This window comes from Pholcus phalangioides, unplaced genomic scaffold (assembly GCF_987345545.1).
Source record: "Pholcus phalangioides strain wild (caught in Gottingen) unplaced genomic scaffold, Ppha-v1.0 ptg000008l_1, whole genome shotgun sequence".
Lineage (NCBI taxonomy): Eukaryota > Metazoa > Arthropoda > Arachnida > Araneae > Pholcidae > Pholcus > Pholcus phalangioides.
In genome coordinates this window covers 20,870,569-20,892,381 of record NW_028301601.1, presented here as the reverse complement: position 1 = coordinate 20,892,381, position 21,813 = coordinate 20,870,569, and the positions used below count along the sequence as shown (strand labels likewise).

Sequence of the window (21,813 nt, the reverse complement as noted above, 5' to 3'; positions counted from 1 at the left end):
AATCACGTGAAAATAAATTTACCTAGGTAATTGTTAACTTAGGTAATTTTTTTATAACATGCCGTACTCGGGCATGTAGCAGGTAACAGTACATGACCTTTCGAAGTTTTCACTTAGGCAATAGATTTGTCCAGCTCTCGCCCCCCCCCCCCCACCCTTTATGCGCTGTTTGTGTCGCGTTTTGTGTGATATTGAATTTTTAAATTTAGCGTCATCTGTGAACAAAATGTTAAATTTTTTATTAATTATAAAAATTAAATTTCACACTTTCATGAGTACTTTGATGAAAAATTCACTGTTTTTGATTAATTACTTGATTTTTTATTTTTGTAAAATCTGTTTAAGACTTAACCAACGTGTGTAATCAGTTATGACAGAAGAAAACAGTATAGTAATATAAATAAAATAAAAATTCTAAAAAGGTGTAGACTCACTTGCGATCTCATCCGCACGTATAGGTGGTATCTGGGACCCTGGGACCCAATGCATTCCATTTCGACGTCATGTGGTTTTACGTTTGAATAGTCTAGCGATAGGTTACGGGTGTGAAGGACAAATAACTATAAACACTCTTCCCTATTGCACATTTAAGTGATGGTAACTCGTGGGAAAAATTGGTCCGCGTGGGAGAGTTCTTCAGAGTTTATCAAACAAAAGATTTTTTATTGAAAAAAATATGTAAATGTGAAACACAAATGTCTTTCTAGTGTAACATACTCGACTGCATATTTCCACCGATAGATGGCAGGACAATTTTCGGAATGTGTGGGAAAAATTTAGTCAAAAGGGAAATTTTGCTCTTGACAAGGTTACCATCACTGCATCTAACTAAAATTATTGTGCTTTGAGAATTTTGACTGGATTTAGACATTACCGTATCTTCCGTAATGTTGCTTGTCAATGTCGAATCGCCACCTCAATTCACACACACACGCACATCCATGGAAATCTAAAAACATCTCTCTAGAGAATTATTTCGAGATTTAAGAATGTTTTTTTTTTTTTTTTTTTTTTTTTTGCCCAAGTGTATTGACTACAATAACAGAAAGCATGAGTTATGGCAAGAGAACGTCATGTACGTGTTTTTGAGAAGTACGCACGACTCCTACCCATCCTTAGTGATACGCTAGCCTTCCATGAATTTCTAGGAACACGCTGGCCTCCCACACATTTATAGGATTGCGCTATCCTCCTGAGCAATCCTGGGCGTAAGCTAGCTCCATACGAATCTTTGGGAACAAGCCCTACGCATTTGTAGGAATACGCTAGAGCTCCCTGCGCTTTTCTGGGAGTAAGCCAGCTCCATACGAATCTCTGGGAAAAAGCTAGTGTCCTACGCGTTTGCAGGAAAATATGCTAGATCTTCTTACGATTTTTTGGGATTACGCTAGAGCTTCACACACATTTCTAGAAATGCGCTAGAACTCTTTCAACGCATTCCTAGGGATACGCTGTAGCCTTCTACGTGTTTATGAGAATATGCTCGCTTCAAACGCATTTCGGAGAAAAAGCTAGCCACCCCTACGCATATCGATAGTTATACAAATTCTCTACGTATATTCACAGTTATGTACACTCTCTACGCATATCTATAGCTATGCATATCTATATTTACGCAAATTCCGTAAGCATTTCAAGATGATACGCTAGCCTCCTGCGCATTTTTAGGATTATGCCAACGTATTTCTAGGAATACTCTAGAGTAGTGTTTCCCAAAGTGGGCAATATCGTTCCCTGGCGGGCGATGGAATGGTTCGGGAGGGGGGGGTGATAGAAGCTATGGAGTTAACATAAGATCCTATGATTTCACTTGAGTCGAGGGGCGATGAGAGAGAAAAATTTCTGAAGAAAGGGACGATGGAATGAAAAGTTTGAGAAACTATACCCTAGTGTCTCCTACGCATTTATGGAGATACGCTAGCTTCATACGTATTACGTAGAATAAGCTAGTTTCTACAGGTTCGCAAACTACCTTCGCAATTCTATTGGTACGAAAACTCCCTATGCATTTTTAGGAATACACTATATATAACCTTCACATTTCTAGGAATACACTAATCTCCTCCGCATTCCTAAGATTACGCTTTCCTATGAACATCCATTTTTATAGGTACGTAAACCCTACACGTATTCCAATTAGTACGCACATTTTTTGCGAATTCCCACTGGGTACTGGAAACATGAAAGATCTGGGACCACTGACTTGAGACAAGAACAAGCAGTTTGGCGATGGATTGTAGTGGTGGGAGTAGTGAAGAAAAGAAACGGCCCTGTTCTCCTAACTGAGTTCAAAAATTGTTGAGCTTTGGAAATGAAAAACCTTTTCCCATCTTGTACATTATCTCAAGGAATGTTCGCGGTCGATATCGGATCTCCCAAACTCGATTTTATATCCTTAGAAATCTAAGAACATCTCTCCACGAGACAATCATTTCCAGATTATCCATCATACAGAAATTCCGAGGCGTATCGACTACAAGAACACTTTATTTGGAACAAATGGTTTTAGTTGAAATGATTCGAGAGAGAGAAAGAGAGAAAATGATAATCTATGATATAGCTAAATAAAAACTGCATTTATTTTGTTCTTGTTCTCCTCCCCTCTTCAGCGTCATAAACAATTTTTAGTAGCTGCCCCGAACGTCATTTATTCGAATATTGCCAACTTCCATCATGTTTGACCCCAATAAATTCGAAAGATGAGGTCATGTACCGGCATTTATCAGTAGCGGTGATCATTTATTCTCTCCGTTTGTGAGAAGAAGAGGTATTTGCTGGTATTAGTACAGGGAAATTCTGTCTCCATTTTTTATACGTATTTTTATTTTTCTTCCAGTTTTTCCTTCCGGATTTTCGCACCAGAAAATCCAGACCGTGGAAGTCCCATCCATTTTCTTTTCTCCCAATACAAATTGATACAACTCTGCAAACTCGATTCTCTCTAGTCGGAAAATATTCTTGTTTCTTTCCTTTACTTCAATCTTTGCTCCTGGACATGATCCAAAGATATCTGTTTTTATAACACATTGGGTTATCATTGTATCGAATAGGAATTTCTTTGAAAATAAAAATATTGGCAAAACGTCATTACCAACTTCGCTTTCGCCTTTTCAGATGTTCAAAGTGAAAACAGTTTTATTTCGCCCGAGTGATCTTGGAGTATTCCTTGGCAAGGGTCACTATCAACATCCGTCCTTTTCTGTTAATCTCCCAATCTATTTTCAATCTTGTGGATAGCTCGCTTTTGTTTTGAATGAATGAAATAATTCAATTTTTAAATTAAAAATAAATTCATTCAATAACGTTCTTATTAATTAACCTAGATATTGACAAAAGGCATTGTTTTCTGCTTTTTTCAGAAGTTCATGATGGAACACTACATGATAATGGAAGAAAAAATTCATCAAGAAATCCTATGGATCTGCGCTGATGAACGCGCAGTATCAGAGAATAAGTTTAAAGACCGGACAAACAAATAAGCCAAGAAAAAATATAAATAAATACCTCGAAATTGATTCTGCATCTATGGGAGTGAACAAGTTTTCAATCTGAATACAGTGCAGCATTTAAGATGTGCAATATACTCTCATATACGTGATGAATGTAGAATATGAAGTGCCAGAAAGATGCGAGAATTGTTTAGTGATTTCGAACATCGGGGACAAACACCAGGAATTGTACTTATAGATAAAATTGGATGTAGCATTGACTGATAAAGCTCAGTTTTTGTGTTGATGGGAAAATGATTGTTATTGAGAAAATATAACTTTTAAAGATATCATGTGTGCTGTACTTTGTTATAAAATTTCGGAATAAGAAATGCAAAATGGTTGTTGTTCACTTTTTTATGCATTAAGGGAATATTTAGAATGTTATTGCATCAATTTGATGTCCTTGATATATTAAAGGGAAGACTGAGTTGTTTCTAGTAAGTAGGAGGATCGATTTACAAAAGTTAAACACCTCAATGGGAGTAAGTTCAGTTGCCGGTAGGGATCGAATGACGGAGTTGAGTAATTGCCAGTTAGTTATCGAATTATTATTTTTTCCTTCTGGATGATAGGTCGCAACGTACTGATGTAGTCATTGCTGCCCCAAACAGTTAGTCAATATAATACACGAGAATGAAAAAAGGAATGTCAACAAACAAAAAATGGGTATTTAGATAATGTTTGAGGTAATGAAATTTATAATCTATAAAACAAAGTTTTGATTGGATATGTAAATGTTTGCGTTGGATTTCGGCTTTTCTACTTTTAGTTAACGATAATTAATGAGTACTATAAATTATAGAAAATTACTAAGAGAAATACAACACAACAGGCAAATCGCTCAGCGAGGTGACCGAAACGTCCATATAAAAATATGGATGTCAAATATAAATAAACTACAACAACCGAAAATGAGAGCCTATATCACGAAAGGAAAAAAACTAATAATAATTACTATACGATACACTGCCCATAATAAGGAAGCTCATGGTTCTCTCTTCCTAAGTATGGACAGCTTCTCGATTTATTCCAATATGTTTTTCGTTCGTCTTGACAAACGTCTCATTTGTGTAAGAAGTCACGACCCCTCGGCGTTTGAGTTTGCATACTGTTTTACCGAGAATTTGGCTTATGCCAGTAAAAGTGACGGTCACACAATTATAACGCCATCCATATTATCATTGTCTGATCCGTACCGTACCTCTATAAAATTTACAAAATGTCGGTAGGCTTGTAGCACCGTACATAAAGTGTCCCATAAATTCGTAAATAGTTTAAAAATTCATTAAAAAAGGATTTGGTGTATTTTAATGCGTTTTGCGAAAACGTTATTCTCACGAAGGGGGATTATTTTGTGAACCGAGTCATGTTCATTCACGTACAATTTCGAAAAGCATGTACAAGGTTAAACAAATACAAGAAAAGGCAGGCTGTGTAAGAAAGAGTGTTCCCCACCCTCTCTCGTATTGTACCTGGAGAACCTTATGACAATATACATTAATTCGAGATTCAAAAATACAATTCGCTTTAAATTCACGCAAAATTACGAAAAAATAATCTATATATATAAAATTTATTTTCTGTGTGTGTGTGTGTGTGTGTGTTCTCTACACAAATCTACAATTTTATATCGATCGTCATCAAAATTTGCATATATACCAAATGGGACCCGACTTAAACGAAAGGCTACTTTAGAATTTCGTCAAAGCAGGGAAAATGCCCCAAATGGGCCAAAAACTGTCCGGCAACAATGGTTTTTGGGCCTCAACAATCACTTTCCGAACGTTTACTTTGGTTACCGTGGTTCCCTAGCAATGCGTTTCAGACGTATATATGCCTTTACAACGGTTTGTCACTTCTTTAATCCTGTTAGTATATGTATAATAGTTTATGCGTTTATAATGGTTTGCCACATTTTCAATACTCCCAGTAATGAGGTTTTTTGAATGACGTCGTAATCGTCATCAGCATCGCTTTGATGGTCAGGAAAAGTGTGATCTCCATAGAAATCAATGTTAAAATCGCCGATTTTAATGTAGAAATGCGGAAATTTGGTGGGGGTTGTTTCTGTCGCACCAATAATTTTAAAAATTGTATTCAATACTCGGTATTTGAAATATTGAGTTCGCTTAGAGATATACGAAGCCCAGGAGATTAAATATGAAGTAATTAGCCGGACCTACTTTTTTGAGTTGGATATCCATGCAATAACATTGATTTAAACTTTTTATTTACATCTTATCAAGCATGAAAATGAATTGGCTTTTAATATTCAACTGCATAAATTGATATAGTTTAGGTGGTTTTAAAATTAATTATGGGCCCTTAAAAAGTACATCGAAAAAATTCCACAGCTTCAATTGAGAATTTTTTGAATCAGAAAGAGGCAGAGATGCAGAGATGGATAACTAAGTTCAAAGGGGGGGGGGGGTGTCGAATTACCTAGCACCCTTTAAAAAAAGAAAAAAATATATTTATTTTTACGTTTCTTTAAATCTAGATTTGTTTATTTCATGAAGTCGCGCAGGAAGTCGCCATATTGGTGAACTTAGACACGGTTTGCATGTCCCTCAAACCTCAAGAAAGGGAGATATCACGTGATCCAAAAAAAGCCTCATTGAAGAAAACCCTGGCAACGCCGGGTATTACAGCTAGTAATAAATAAAAGCGGCCCACGGGCTAAAAAAGATTAAGAGACACTGTTTCAACACATACGAGTAAAAATATTTGTGTGCTGCTAGCACATGAATCATTTCGTTTTGATGGATGTACGCTGTATTACAAATGTCTGAGGCACTCACCGTATACTGACATGTATTTTTGACCCTCAGCAGTCTGGAATGTTGGTGATTCGGCGGATGCTTCGCATCTGTACAGTCCTTCCGAATCCATATCCGTTGTCTTCATAAACACACTTCCTTGAGAGGATTTGTCCAGCTGTGGGAATAAGAATTGAACAGTTCAAATGCATTTAAAAATTACTTTTGTATCGCGTCATCATGTTACATAGTTCAATTCAATCCGACTTTTTAGGCATTTCATATGTTACTCCCAGATACACATAAGATAGCGTACCTAGTTCCAACATGTTTGAAGCTATCTCCACTTAAACTATTGTGCTGCCATTTATTTGTAGACCATAGTGATCTGCCAGAGCTTACAGAATCTATACATATCAAATAACATTTTCTGGCTGACACTCTAGTAAACTATATCTATATATATCAGGAGTGCACAACCTTTTGAGTCCGCTGGCCAAATAGGTGACATTGCTATCGCTCGCGGGCCAGGAACTAGCATATATGAGGTAAACATATTACCCGTATCTTATGGAACATTCCCGTAATTTTTTCGTCCCGTTTATTCACGTATTTTTGAAGAAGATAACTGACATTTTCATTTTTTACCAAAATCAAATATCTGTCAAATTCATAGGTTCCCAAACTTTTTGATTCAATCACTCCTTCAGAATTGTTTTTTCTCTCTTTGCCCCCCCCCCCGTAGCCAACCTATAGGATCCTACGTTACATGCGTAGGTTCTAATGACCCCTGGATTGTTCTGTCGCCTCCAGGGGGCGATACTTCCCACTTTTGAAACACTGGTCTCTAATTTATTGCAGTTTATTTGTTTATTTGCAGTAACTCTATATTTCCCACAATTCGATTTTTATCTCAGCAATTTTAGTGAGATTCGATATCTTCAAATTTCCTCTAACAGGTTTTTTTCTGGCTGTAATCGGCAACTTTACTCACCTTTGAAATTTTTTGGCTATAATTGACAACTCAATTTTGTCAATCTTTTTGGCGCAATGCTTTTAAAACTTTATTAGCGATAATGTGGTCGAGAGATGCCTAGTATGGATACCGATTTTTTGTATTTTTGTGGTGATCCTAACAGTAATTGCATCATGCCGTACGGGTCGTGCCACTTTTCTACCGAAATACCTTTCGTGGGGCCTTTCGAAGGAATATTCATTTCACATAAAAAATAAAAATGTGTATTAAAAAATACTTATTGTGGCGTATTTTTATTTCAAAATTAAAAAATTGAAAATGCTTAGAGTTTGCCTCACCGATGATGCTGCCATAAAACTGCACATAAACACAAAACGGTTTCTAATTAATGTTCATAATTATTTTTCGTTGCACAAAACTAACACATTTCAATATGAGCACTCTTTGCAGCTCGAGCTTACAACAAACTGAATGTTTTCAACCTTTGTCATCTGCTAACAATGATTGTTATTGAAATTGAGGACTTTCTCAACAATGTTCTGTATCGTGAGTTTGAATTTTGCATCTGTGTTTCTTTTTTTTTCTCAGATTTCCCCGCTCAATATATTTCCTTGAGTCGTGTTGAAGTTGCCTGCGGGAATTCATCTCCGGACTGATGCTGAAAAGTTCTCCCAGCATGGTTTATCCAACTGCTTAAGTCCTCCCGTGGGGCATAGCGGGGACCACGTTCTTATCTGGTAGTGATAACATTTATTGTGAAGAGTCTCGATCACTTTGTCGATTCTTGTCTTCAGCTCCTCGACACTTTCATTTCTCTTGCCTCGAACTGCAATAACTTATATCGTTTCAAAATATCAACCTAAGCAACTCGATCTTTCACTTTGAGAAGCCATTTTCCGTCCACCCTATATATCAATTTGTGTGGCAGAATTAAAAACAAAAATGATGTATCCAGAAAAAGCACATGTTTTCGTTATAAGAAGTTACCATGGTTATTCAAGGATGCGAGAACGCGGCAAAATTCATTTTTGCAGGGCGGTGTCTTGTTGGAAACATTTTGTTAGACACTCGAAAACAAAAATTATGAAAGGTTCTGCACCATCCAATCTCACAGCCCCTACGAGTAACCATCGCCACTTTCAACACTCCAAACATTTGAAAAGCTTTGTGAGATTGAAAAATATCGTGCAATAAAATCCTACCCCGCCAGATCATGTTTGAATACTTTATAGCATTATTGTGTACTATAATAATGATATGAAGGGACCAAAACCAATTACTTTGGCTGCGGAGACCAACCGTATTCTCCAAAAAAATTTAATATTCTGACATACATGGAGGCATACCCTATCCTCGGAAAACTACTTTCAACGATACTTGGCAACACTGGTAATCTCAGAACGCGCGTGAGCTATGATGTCACGGGGGAGGAATGTAACAACATTCTTTTCCGTACTGCACTGCGTTTTTTTCCGGTCGAGACCATGAACTCCCGGTGTGAAAAATCACGCAGCAGCAACAACACTGACACTAACAAGTTATAAAGCAAGAAAGTATATTACTCACTGGGATTTAAAGTAAGCCTTAAGAAATTTACCTACACGAGTTTAAAACTCAGAATAAATCACAGAAAATTCAACATTTTTTTTTCCCTAAAATGCAAAAAAAAAAAACCAGAGAGAAAAGATTTATTCCAATCCAGAATGTGTTTAAACAAAGAAAGAAACTCTAACAAAAAAAAATCAGCTTTAAAAAGGAAAAACATAGAATAAACACGAATGAAAAATCACATGTCCCGAAATTGGCACCTATGAGAATCTCCTCTCTTTTCTTTTTTTCAACATAAAGCACTTCAATGGACTCGCTCAACCGAATTTGCATAAAATTACGGGCACTTCTTGAATAATGAATGAATTTGCTCTTCCGGTGATAGCAGTGAAAATATACTGCCAGGACGTCACGCGATTTAATGAAAAGAGCTTTAAACGAAATTGTTCAGAAGGTTTTTTTTTGGTGATACTTTTATTATTTTTTAGTATTTTGTTACTCTAAAATCACAGGAGGAAAAAGCGAAGAAGAAGAAGAATATACACATTTAAACGCAGCTTTCAAGTAAACCTCCTGAATTTGTTTTGATATGCCTATCACATTTATTTGCTTTCTCTTCCTTGCATTAGTTCGAGAGAGAATTTGCATTTTTAAGGGGAGAATATACGAGAGAAGACACACACAGGTAACAAAAAAAATAGCCTAAAAAAAGTATAAAGATAGAATATATTTGTGATTCTCTCTCCCTCTTTCACTGCTTGTCTTTGTCACGCTTGTTGTTTCCAATTATTTCTGCTCTGAGTAACACTGATGAAGAGAAACAACCAAGATTACTCCATCATAGTATTTGCTGTCTCTTACTCCTCTTGTACGGGCTATTCATATGCAAAAGAATAATTCGTGGCGTGAATAATATGCTATGTTGCAGTGGAAAGAAATCTGGAATAATATATAAGGATTGGGAATGAAATACTTTACAGATGAACACGTAATGCATTCATAGGTATTGTTTTGCACTTGGTTCTCGTGAATTGTAAATTTGATTGTTTCTCATGCACTTGAAAGTTGTATCTCATGTGAAATTATTAATTATTAGTCCTGTGTATGCGAAGAAGACGGTGAAATTTGGTGTTTCATCGATACCCAAAAGTACATTTTTTTTTTTAAGTATTTGCTTCAGATGTGAAATGACAGAAACCCTCGAATTTGAAAGTTGAAATGCTCTTTAAAAAAATCATTCCGAATATTGTTGGGCAAAATTTTATTCTGAGTGGCTCTTGGAAAACATTCAGTTCTTATAACTGTGCATGTGCATTCAATATTGAATATTTTGCAGAAGGATTTCATTCCAGGTACCAAAGAAAGACGTATTATTCCGAATATTTTTGAGAAATGTTCATTTCCGAATATTCTTGGAAAACGTTTAATATCGAATATTTTTGAGAAATGTTCATTTCCGAATGTTCTTGGAAAACGTTTATATCGAATATTTTTGAGAAATGTTCATTTCCGAATATTCTTGGAAAACGTTTAATATCGAATATTTTTGAGAAACATTTTCTGAACATATTGTTGATAAAATGCTTGAGAACTTTTTTTGTACTAACGTTCGATTTCGAATATTCTGTAAAAATCTTTCATTACGAATGTGCTGTAAAAATTTTTTATTCCCATGTTCTTATAAAAATCTGTTATTCCAAATATTCTGTAAAAATCTTTTATTGCGAGAATGTGCTGTTAAAATCTTTTATTCCAATGTTCTTATAAAAATATTTTATTCCCATGTCCTTATAAAAATCTGTTATTCCGAATATTTTTACAAAATATTTTACTCCGAATATTCTGTCGAAATATTTTACTCCGAATATTCTGTAGAGAATTACATTTAGATTACTGTGTGGAAAATTTCAGTGCGAATACTGTGTCTCATTTCAAATTATCTTGGAAACGTTTATTCCCGAATATAGTTGAAAACGTTTATTCTTGAATATCCTTGAAGACGTTTTATTTCTGAAGAAATTATTGAGAAATTCCAAATATTTTTTGTAGAAACGTTTAGTTTCGAAAATCCTGTGGGAAAAATTATTCTAAATATTCTGCGGAAAACTGTTAAGAATATTTTGTAAAAAATATTCCTTATATTTTCTGTAGAAAAGATTTCATTCCGAATATTTCTGTACAAACAATATTTCATTCCCAATAATGTATACAGGAATCGCATGTCGAATTTCCTTGAAACACATTTATTCCCGAATATTCTTCAAAGTGTTTTGTTCCTGTCTTTAAATACCCCGAATTTTTTGTAGAAACGTTTATACTCAAATAGTATATAAGGATTGGGAATGAAATAAAAAACAAATCAACATGAAATGCATTCATAGGAATTGTTTTCATTTCACTCTCGTGGATTATAAATTTGGTTATTCCTTATGCGTTTGTAAACCATACTAATTTGAAATTATTAATTTTAATTTTTTAAATTCTAAATATTTGTCTATCTGTTTCTTTCGCTTTAAAAGCTGTTCTATTCACGATATTTTTGGGAAACGTTTTATTTTGAATATCCTACAAAAACTTTCATCCCTGATATTCTGGAAATACGTTTTATTCTGAGTATTTTTGGCAAACATTTAATTCTGAATATTCTGAACTAATGTCTCATTCCTCATTTTTCCTAGAAAGATTTCATTACGAATGTTGTTAAGGAAAATATATCAAATATTTATGAAATATGTTTATTGCAAACATTCTTGAAATATGTTTATTCCGAACATTCTTGAAACATGTTTATTACAAACATTCTTGAAATATGTTTATTCCGAACTTTCTTGAAATATTTTTATTCCAAATATTCTTGAAATATGTTTAATTCCAAATATCCATGAAATACAGTCAAACCTCGTTATTGCGTCACCCAGTTAACACGTCACTCCGCTTACCGGGTCACTTTTTGGTAGTCCCAATTGTCCTCAGTCAGGAATTGGCACAGCTAAGGCTTACTCCGTTAAACGAGTCACTCCGCTTACTAAGTCACATTTTTGCTCTCCCAAGAGTGACTCATTAACGAGGTATTATCTTAACGAGGAAATATTCTTAATTCCGAACATTCTTGAAATATTTTTAATTTCAAATAATCTTGAAATATGCTTAATCCCAAATATTTTTGAAAACTATCAAGTTCCGGTATTTAAAAATACAATCACTCCCAAATGCAGTATTCCATAGAAACGTTTAATTCCTGTAATTTTGTAGAAAACTTTCCTGTCGAATATTCTGTAGAAACACTCGTTTATAATTTCGTTTCTTTTTTTAACTTTTCATATCTATATTGTTTAAAAACGTTTTATTTCAAATATTATTAAAGAAAATAGTTCATTTTGAGTAGTTTTGGGGAACATGTTGTTCCGAATATTTTTGGAGAAATTTTTTCTGTGAACATTCTTAACTTTTTCCCTCCCGAGTGTTCAAGAAAGTTCATACCGAACATTCTCAAGGAACTTCATTCCAAATATTTTTAAATGTAAAACATACCATTCCGAATCTTCTTGAAAAAAAAATTATTTCCCAGTTCTTGTACTGAAACAATTTGCATTTTTAACGGGAAAAGGAATACACATACAGGTAACAAAATCAAAAATATAAAGATAGAATATTTGTGATTCTCTCTCTCTTTCTGCCTCTGTCACGCTTGTTGTTTCCAATTATTTCTGCTCTGAGTAACACTGATGAAAAGAAACAACCAAGATTACTTCATCATAGTATTTGCTGTTTCTTATTCCTCTTGTACGGGCTATTCATATGCAAAAGAATAATTCGTGGCGTGAATAATCTTCTATTTGGTACCGTGGAAATATATCTCGAATAATATATAAGGATTGGGAATGAAATGAAAAAAAAAAACTTTACAAATGAACACGTAATGCATTCATAGGAATTGTTTTTCATTTCGTTCTCGCGGATTGTAAATTTGATTATTTCTCATGTGTTTGGAGACCATATCTCATTGGAAATTATTAATTTTCAGTTTTGTATGCATGATAAAGGGCAAGCATTCGGTGTTTCATCGAAACTCACGTGTATTGTTTTTGGAATTTCAAATATTTGTCTCATCTGAACTTTGAAAGAAAATATTGATTTAGCAAAGGGAAAATTCTTGAAGATAACTTTATTCTGAATGTTCTTAAGAAGCGTTTAATTCCGAATGCAGCGAATTTGATACATTTGAAAAAAAAATTCATCAAAATTAATAAATATTGTATTAAACGGTATTTCACTGTATCCGAATATTTTACAAGTATGCGTGGCTTATCAAAGTAATCAAATACTAAGTAAAGTTTTGAGAAATTATTTTTTTGGATGAAAGAAACGATAGGAAACGAAAATATAGCACCGAAATTCATACATTTTAAATCAGAAAGTGTCATTTAAAGCAAAAGGTATATGGATGACACTGAAAAGCAAAATGAATTGTTTTTGGAACGTACAATGGCTTGATGTTCACGAAGTTGGAAGAGAAAATGGTATTAAAAGTTATTCAAGTATATCCGATTTGGAGCCGTTCAAGTATTACGTAAGCAATTTTTTAGCCATTTTTTACCCCCCCCCCCTCTTGTCAGCAAAAGTCAGCAAAACGCTGAACGCTGACCCCCCTCCCCCCCCCCCTCGTCAGCAAAATTTCGCCATCAGCTCTGCCCCTCTGAATCCAACTCATATTTTCATAAAGGGTGGTTGATGACGTAAGCATTATTCAACCCCCCCCCTCCATCGATGATGACGTAATACTTGAACGGCTCTTTTGTTGTAAGTGGATTCAGCTTGCTTAAATATAGTTGAATTGATGCATTTTAGTGCAAAATTTAAAAAAAAATTGTTTCTCAGAATAAAATTTCAAAAATTAAAAAGAAAGATATCGTTCAAATACACATAAAATAAGAAAACTCCACGTTTAATTGACAATAGTTGCCTCTTGTAACACTCCATCCACTAACTGCCCCCCCCCCATCTTCTAACTTCCAATCAGAAAGTTCATTTCCTCTCTCCTGAGACCAATAAGTTTCAAAGTGCAATATTCACTGATATATTTCAAATCAAAAAACGGGAATATTTGGGAAAGAACAGCATAAATGAGAGAAAGTAGTGTTGTCCGTTAGTTTTTGTCGTTCTTTCATGACTTTGAATTCAAATATTGTAGCGAATATTGCACTTGAAAACTTAGAATTTTTTTCTGTTGGCCTCAGGAGATATAGGGCAAAAACTTTCGAATTGTAAGTTAAATGACAGTATAAAAATTTAGATTTTTTTTGTGGTACACTGTATTTTCATCCTCAAAACGAATGCAGGGTAATTTTTGAACGCCTTTTGAGTATTTTTTAAATTAGATCCATACTTCTGCTGAGCACGGTTGATGAGATAAAGATCGCATTAGCACTTACAGGGCACCCTGTATAATAACTGTATTCATAGCTGTATTGGATTAGCTTCATTTGGCGAGAGGAAAAAGAAATGAGAGAAAGAAATCATTTTTATATAAATATAGACACACATAGTTTTACAAAGGTTTTTAACAGCTGGCCGATGCGGATATATATATATATATATATATACAGTCGAAACCCGTTCTAACGAACACAGATACAGTGAAAATCTCGTTTTAACGAATACTTTTCTAATCCGCCAGATAAGTTTACACAGCAACAATGCAAAAAACCTGGAATTCCTTTATAATGAAATTTCGTTTTAACGAAGTGATTTCTCTGGTCTCTTGGATTTCGTTATAACGGGATTCGACTATATATCTGGTTTTTTTTTTTGTTTTTTTTTTAAATTTTGGAAGAGAAAATTCATCTGCCCCTGCAGGGAATCAAACCACGTCCTTCCACTTTCCGGGTGAACGCACTAGACTACAGAGGCAACGAATATCTCGATCTTTCCTTGGAGCTCGTGTGCACTGAACGGGACCGTACATGGGCGGTCGGACCTAACTCAAGCCAAAGCTCACAATTGCTGATAATGAAACCAGATGGCGACAGAGAAAGAAAAAAAAAATACCGAGAAAAAATATCTCTTGACTCTAGTTTAATAGGTTGTCATAGCTAACGCAGACATTATTATCACGGAAAAAAAGGCCAACTTGGCGATGACCGCAAATCACGTATTTTGTTATCAGATTTGGCCAGAGATCTCCGACCACTTCGCCAACTCTCTGGCTGGCCAAAGCCGGAAATTCGGGCATTTTTTTTCCAAGTCGAGCACAACTCAGGTCTATCGCCATGGGCAATTTACTACCTAGTGAGTTGTGAATGTAAGTATGTGTATCTAACAGTCTGAGTGCGTATCTAGTGTTCTATATCTCAGAAGTGAAGTGAATGAAGTGTAATGAATGAATATTTGTACTGTTTGTAGGACTGTTGCTCTCTGTGGTGAGACTTTTTAACGGGGAGATCGGCTCGCATTTGGGCCTTGAATTCGGGAACCACAGAAAATCAACTTCAGCCGACCACAAATTCATTGGTCGGGTCGATGTACAACGAAATTTGTCAATTCACGATGTGGCCAATTTCGAACTGTGGTTCAACATATATATAAAACAATTTCACTTTACAGCATTACATACATGTATTTCAATTTATTTCCAAGTTAACAACAACAACAACAACAAGTCCTTCTGGATGACAACCAGTAAAAAATTACAGTATCCTTAATTAATAACCCAATTCATCCATAAAAAAATTCTATCCTAAATAAATCACGAGCACATCAACAAGCAACAACAACATAAATCAATTTTATAAATTTTCATGGCTTTTAAATTCCACGATGAAAAGTTTTCCGTAATTAAGACAAACCAATTAACTTATCTTATTTGTTAAAGTGTGTAAACAAAGTAAAAATCTATATCATTCACGTTCCATTGTAATTATTTTTGTTTTAAAAGTGGATTTACATTTGCTTAAGCTCCGTAAGATTAATTAGCGACTCGGTAGGAGCGGTCTATCTCGTCTCCCACCGCGAAGTCAAAAGAAGATCCGATTTTTATCATAATAACATTTTTTTTCTTCTCCTTCTCCTGTTTTTAATAATAATAATATATTTTTTCCCTCAAGAAAGCGTGTTGAGTTTTATGAACTTTTCGCCGAGCAAACAATTATGCATCATGTGGGGAAAGAGAAATAAAGGTATGAGTAATTAAGGGTGGAAGCGGTTCCTTTTCTCACGAAGATTTATCATTAACTTATTTTTCCTCTTTTTCCTACGTGTGTTCAGGAAAATACCCCAGAGAAAACAATCGGTCGGAACATAGTAATTCTTGTCAGATTGCTGCCCTCAGAAATTGTTTGAGCTTGAAGGAAACTCCTTGACAAGATTCATATGAAAAAAAGGATTTTACTGGGGTTTTTTTTTTTCTAAACCAACTGCAACGAACGGCTACAATTTAGCATTTAAGAGCTGTTTTCTTCCTTTCTTAGGTTTTTCATCGGTGAAAAGATGATGGAAATAAGAAAATGACTTAGATTGTTACGGAATTTTGATGTTTTGTATAAGAGATCAGGCATTGGAAACTCCTTAAATACAGTATAATTCCCGGATAATGGACACTAATGGGACCAAAAACATTTATCCGCTCTAATGGGGAAGTACAATACATATACTGTGGGTCCTCTGTATACAAATCAAATACATATACAGCGCCACAACAGGCAAAACGCCCAACGAGGTGGCTGAGAAAAAGATGTCCATAACAATTATGGATGCCATAAATTTCAAAAATACAGCAACCCCAATTAAAAATGCAATTACAAACAATATATATAAATAACAAAATATTATACAATGCCCATAAAGAATACTTATGGTTGTCTGAGTATGAATTCTAAGTATGGATAGCTTGTCGATTTACTCCAACATGTTATAGTATTTCTTTTTAAACGTGCCAATTGTGTTTGAATTTACTACTACTTCAGGGGGTAAGCTATTTCATTTATTAACAACCCGATACGACTTTCACATCTATATGGTGTTTCGTTTGCAATGCGGTGTGTGCGTGTGCGTGCACGTGCGTGAAAGAGATAACCCGGTGGTTAAGCATAATCACCTATCGTCTCGATCTATATATCATTCATTATCGATCACTTCTACTGTGCGATTATACGTAATTGCCTAATAAAGTTGGAAAGTCTGATAGAGATATGGCAAACAAATTCATTACCACTTTCTTCTTTTCATTAAACCAATTAATTATTTTTACCGGTACGCGGTCCGTGTTCTACACATATTTGACTATAAAAATTAAATTAAATTAAAATAAGTGTGAAGAAGGTGAAAAAACGTCCGTAACAACATTATTATCAGTCTTGCAATGTTGGCTTTCTTCACACGTTTTTCAACGATCGTAATCAATATTACTATTCGAATTCACCACCTTAGACCATAGTTACGTTCAGTTAATCAAATAATTAGAGATTTATTATATTTACCAACACGAGTTCGAGATTAAGCATCAAATATTAATTGAATGTGATTAATTCTCGGTTTATGACCAAAAATGGATGAATTGTTTGTAAAAAAAATAGAGTTTACCTCACTTTACTGTCCGCTAAGGAGAGTGTCCACTAACAGGGAGTAAAATGCGTTGAAGCCGTATCACACGTGACCGGGGATCAGAAAAAAATCCGTTAACGGGGAATGGCCGCAAGGGGAGGTTCCCTTGAGTCCCTTCGACTGTACGAAAAAAAATAATATTACCTCTCACAACTCGATTGCTCATCGCAGACTACATTGTAGCAAGGGTTTTCAACCATTCAAGTATTTCGGACCAAAACAATTATTCTGAGATGTTTCTTTCAAAGAATCTGGGAATATTTTTCATTAATTATGAATTTTCTATTACTTCAAGTAGTAACCCTATTTCAACTGATTCTGAAATTTTCACAATAGTTCTGCGTCAAAAGCTATACGGAGATTTTTCATCTTGGGAGACTTCGAAAATTCTCTCGATGTTTTGATTTAGTACTTCGAGTTTCATAATTTTCTGATGAATAATCGACTATAGCTGAGATATATATATATACACAAGGTGATTATAAAAAAACTATCCCGACATATAAGCCCCTAACTATCATACCATTCACAGAAACTGAATGAAATTTTGGCATAAGGTATTTTGATGCATGCGCTCAAGAATGATATGGAAAACAACAACGTCACTCTAACAGTTACGGTTAAAGTGAGAAAATTTCGAAAATATCAAATGGCAACACCAAGTTTTTTTGTATTGGAATGTGATCTCCATTGTGAAAAACCCTAAATAGCGTTCGAACGGCAACTGTAGCATGAAAATCACCGGCGGTAGATAGGCTAAAAGTGAGGACAACCACTAAGGACAGAGAAGCAGCATAAAATAAAGCATTTTATTGTGTTTTCCACATGACCTTGTGGAGGACTAATCAGGCCTTGTGGGATCTCAGCCGAAGAAACGGTGTGACGAATGAAACGAACATTAATGCTCTGGTGCACGGCAAAGTCCTTTTTCCTTGCCTAGCTCCGGGGATTTTCGTGCTACAGGTGCCATTTCAACACTATTTAGTGTTTTTCGGTATGGAGATCGCATTCCAATACAAAAAACTTGGTGTTGCCATTTGATATTTTCGAAATTTTCTCACTTTAACCGTAACTGTTAGAGTGACACTGTTGTTTTCCATATCATTCTTGAGCGCATACCTCAAAAAACCTTATGCCAAAATTTCATTCAGTTTCTGTGAATGGTATGATAGTGAGGGATAGTTTTTTTATAATCACCCCGTATATATATATATATAAGAAAATCGTCTAGAAATATTACTTGAAGCTACTGACACTACTAAAAATTTTATCAAATTTTTTGAAACATACAATTTTTGTGATTTAGTTTTTTAGGACAATTTGCGCGTGACTTCATTTCCTGCTCACAATTTAATTTTTCATATTTTTTTTCTATAAAGCTTTAATATTTCGCAATGTATGTTTTCTGTCAAGGGAAAAATATGCTTAGTGTATTTTTCAGTTACCCGTTAAACGCAAATGGAACCAAATTCTCGACTTTTCAAATACATGACGGAAAAATTTTCTTCAGATAATATTTTTCGTTGAATCTGAAACTAAACTTGTTTATTCTTAATGAAGAGTTGAATTCACGGATGAAATCGGGAAATGAATTTAAAGATGAAGCTTGATTTAAATTTCATCAAACAATAAATGAAAAAAAAAATTGGAATCTACGTCATTTACTGTAAAAATAAATGTTCTGAATTTACATAAAAATATATTTTCCCACCATCGTATTTCCAAATTATATTTTTTATGAAATGACAGAATCATGTATTTTCTAAGCATAAATTCAAATTTAAAATCTCATTTTGACAAATTGTGTATGAAATAGACGCGTTTATATTCCGAAACATGGCTTTGAAATGGGATATAAATGGTTATCTACCGGGGGGGATAATATCATGTATATAAAACTTTTATCACAAAAATGAGAAACTTTGCCTGGTTTTAATTTATACAAAAATTGCCACGTTTTCAAGACAAATAAATTCAATTGGTCGAATGGTCGACGCGTTTCGGCTCTTCAATGGAGAGCCGTCATCCCATGCAAGATTTGCGAAAATGGATATATTGGCCAAACTAGAAGAAATCTAAATATTCGAGTTCTCGAACACCGAAAGCATGTTGAGAAGGGACGGACGGATAATTCGGCTATTGCCCAACACTGTTGGCAACGTTCACATTATTTTGATTTTGATAAAGCGTTTGTTTTTAAAAAAGCAACACACAATTCTGAATTGAATTTTCTCGAGGGATACTTCATCAGAACATGCCAGAATTTCCTCGTTAATGACGGAAGAAACACGCCACCCATTTCGTCAGCTTGGACAGGCTTTATTAACCTCAGTCGTGACAAAACTTTCAACACTTTGCAACAGATGGCTCCCCAATTCTCATCCAAAGACCACTCGGACGCAGCAAATACAAAGGCGAACTCTTCGGACGACCAGATGTGTAAACGTCACCCCTCCACGACTCATTCGTGTGAATTCTGACCACGAGGTCCTGATGACGGCTCTCCATTGCAGAGCCGAAACGCGTCGACCATTCGACCAACTGAATTTATTTGTCTTGAAAACGTGGCAATTTTTGTATAAATATAACAATTTGTTAGACATTTGCATATCTAGAACATGAAATTATGATTTTCTCGAAATCGCTGACACAACTGAGGAGTTATTTTCATTATCTTCAAGTTTGTCGAGTCTAATTCCAATTTTTTTTTTTTTTTTTTTTGTGACCTAGCTTTCTGCACAGTATATGCTTTAAGGTATCCGACTACATTCGATAGCACTGTTCTATGAAATGGTACTGGAGTGAATTTGAATAATATTTTTTTGATAGAAAGTGTCTCGAAATGGTGAAAACAATAATAAATTTTGGTCTACCTATGTTATCATCAATGAAGTGGTCAGTTTTATGTTAAAGATTCGTGTAAAGTATTCAAAACACTATTTCAATACAATCTATGCATGGAATGTTTCGTTATTTTCGTACTTCATTCAACTAGTAATGGTGTAGGTTATGAACCAAAATTTAGAAGATTGTATGGTGTACCCATAAGTTACACTCAAATCTGTTTATCTACGCATGAATTCCGTGAAATTTCATCTTACATATCGTCTATAAAACACTAATTAAACAAATATATGTGATTGGCCTTACATTTGGGTTGATAAATAACAACATAAGTACAACAGAAAACCGTATAGAAATTTGTAATGATACAAGGAATATGTTTTTAGAGATCATTGTTTCAAACAATGTCAAAAATAGCATTCTTTGTAAAACACGTTTATAGCTTTTTAGGGTGCATGTGTGGTGTAGTAGTAGTAGGTAGGGCCTCCAAAAAATGGCTCGGGGATCCATGATGTTCTTAAGTCAGCCACCTCGTTGGACAATTTGAATGTTGTGGCGTTGTATTTGTACATATATAAAGAAATAACAGTGAAAAATTGACTATATACTTCATGATATCATCTGATGATATATTTCATGTTACAGAGTCTAAAAAATACCGTCAAGCACACCGCTTATGAATACACCGCTATAACAAAATAATTTGGTGCTTTCTTAAATGCTGTTATAACCGAGTATGACAGCGTTAATCTGAAGTAATTTCAAACGTAGCACATGCGTTCGTAGTTGGAAACAGGAGCAAATTTACCTATATATCGTCAGGCTATCATCTAAGTACCTGTCTAATTAACCCGTCTTCGCATGAAAGTACAGTAGCTGGACTAAAACATAATCAAAATTATAATCCCTTGATAATATCAGATTAATTTAAGCATAGTTCTGAATCGACGTTTTAGTTTAAACAATGTATATCCCATATTGCTTCTACTCGAGAAAAACATAGATTCTTCTACGACCTTTAGAAGAGAAATTATGTAATCGGAAGTTACTACTCTCCAAGGAACTTTCCACCGTTCCAATGGTCGTTAAACTGATCGGTCGAAATAAATCCACACAGAACAACAGTTCGCAGATTAAACAGTGATTTATATTCTTGAAACTAAATGGAATTTCTCCGATTATATCCCTCCGGAACACTTCATTTCCCTCATGAGTTCGTTGAGATGAGGACGATTGTGCGAGATTCTTTACTCAGGAATTTTATCCAATTCACAGAAATTCTTTCGCTAATACGGAAATTCACGTGGCAATGGGGGGAATCTGGATGAAACAATCATCGTATTTTAGACTAAATCAAATTTGATGAATTATTATGTATAAGTTACGTACATTTGTTTTCAGTTATAAATGAGCGTAATTATTTTATCTGTGTATAAATGTGTTACACACAAATCGTATTTAATGTATTAGTGTGTTACGAGATTATTCCAAATTTGTGACGGATGAAAGCGTTTAAGATTATAATTGCGTATTGTAAGGGTTTATGATTCGTTTCAACGCTTTGAAGATCAACGTTATTAACATAAAATGTCAGTAT

The 21,813-nt window shown here is 34.7% G+C and overlaps 1 protein-coding gene across 1 annotated transcript in view; it reads right to left on the bottom strand.

Annotated features, from left to right (window-relative positions):
- Positions 1-21,813, bottom strand: part of LOC149083973 (synaptogenesis protein syg-2-like) — a 158,873-nt gene that overhangs the window by 27,868 nt on the left and 109,192 nt on the right. Inside the window, exon 3 of the mRNA XM_089234341.1 lies at positions 6,293-6,428. Within this exon, the coding sequence (XP_089090467.1) occupies positions 6,293-6,428 (136 nt within the window). The remainder of the gene's footprint in view (positions 1-6,292; positions 6,429-21,813) is intronic.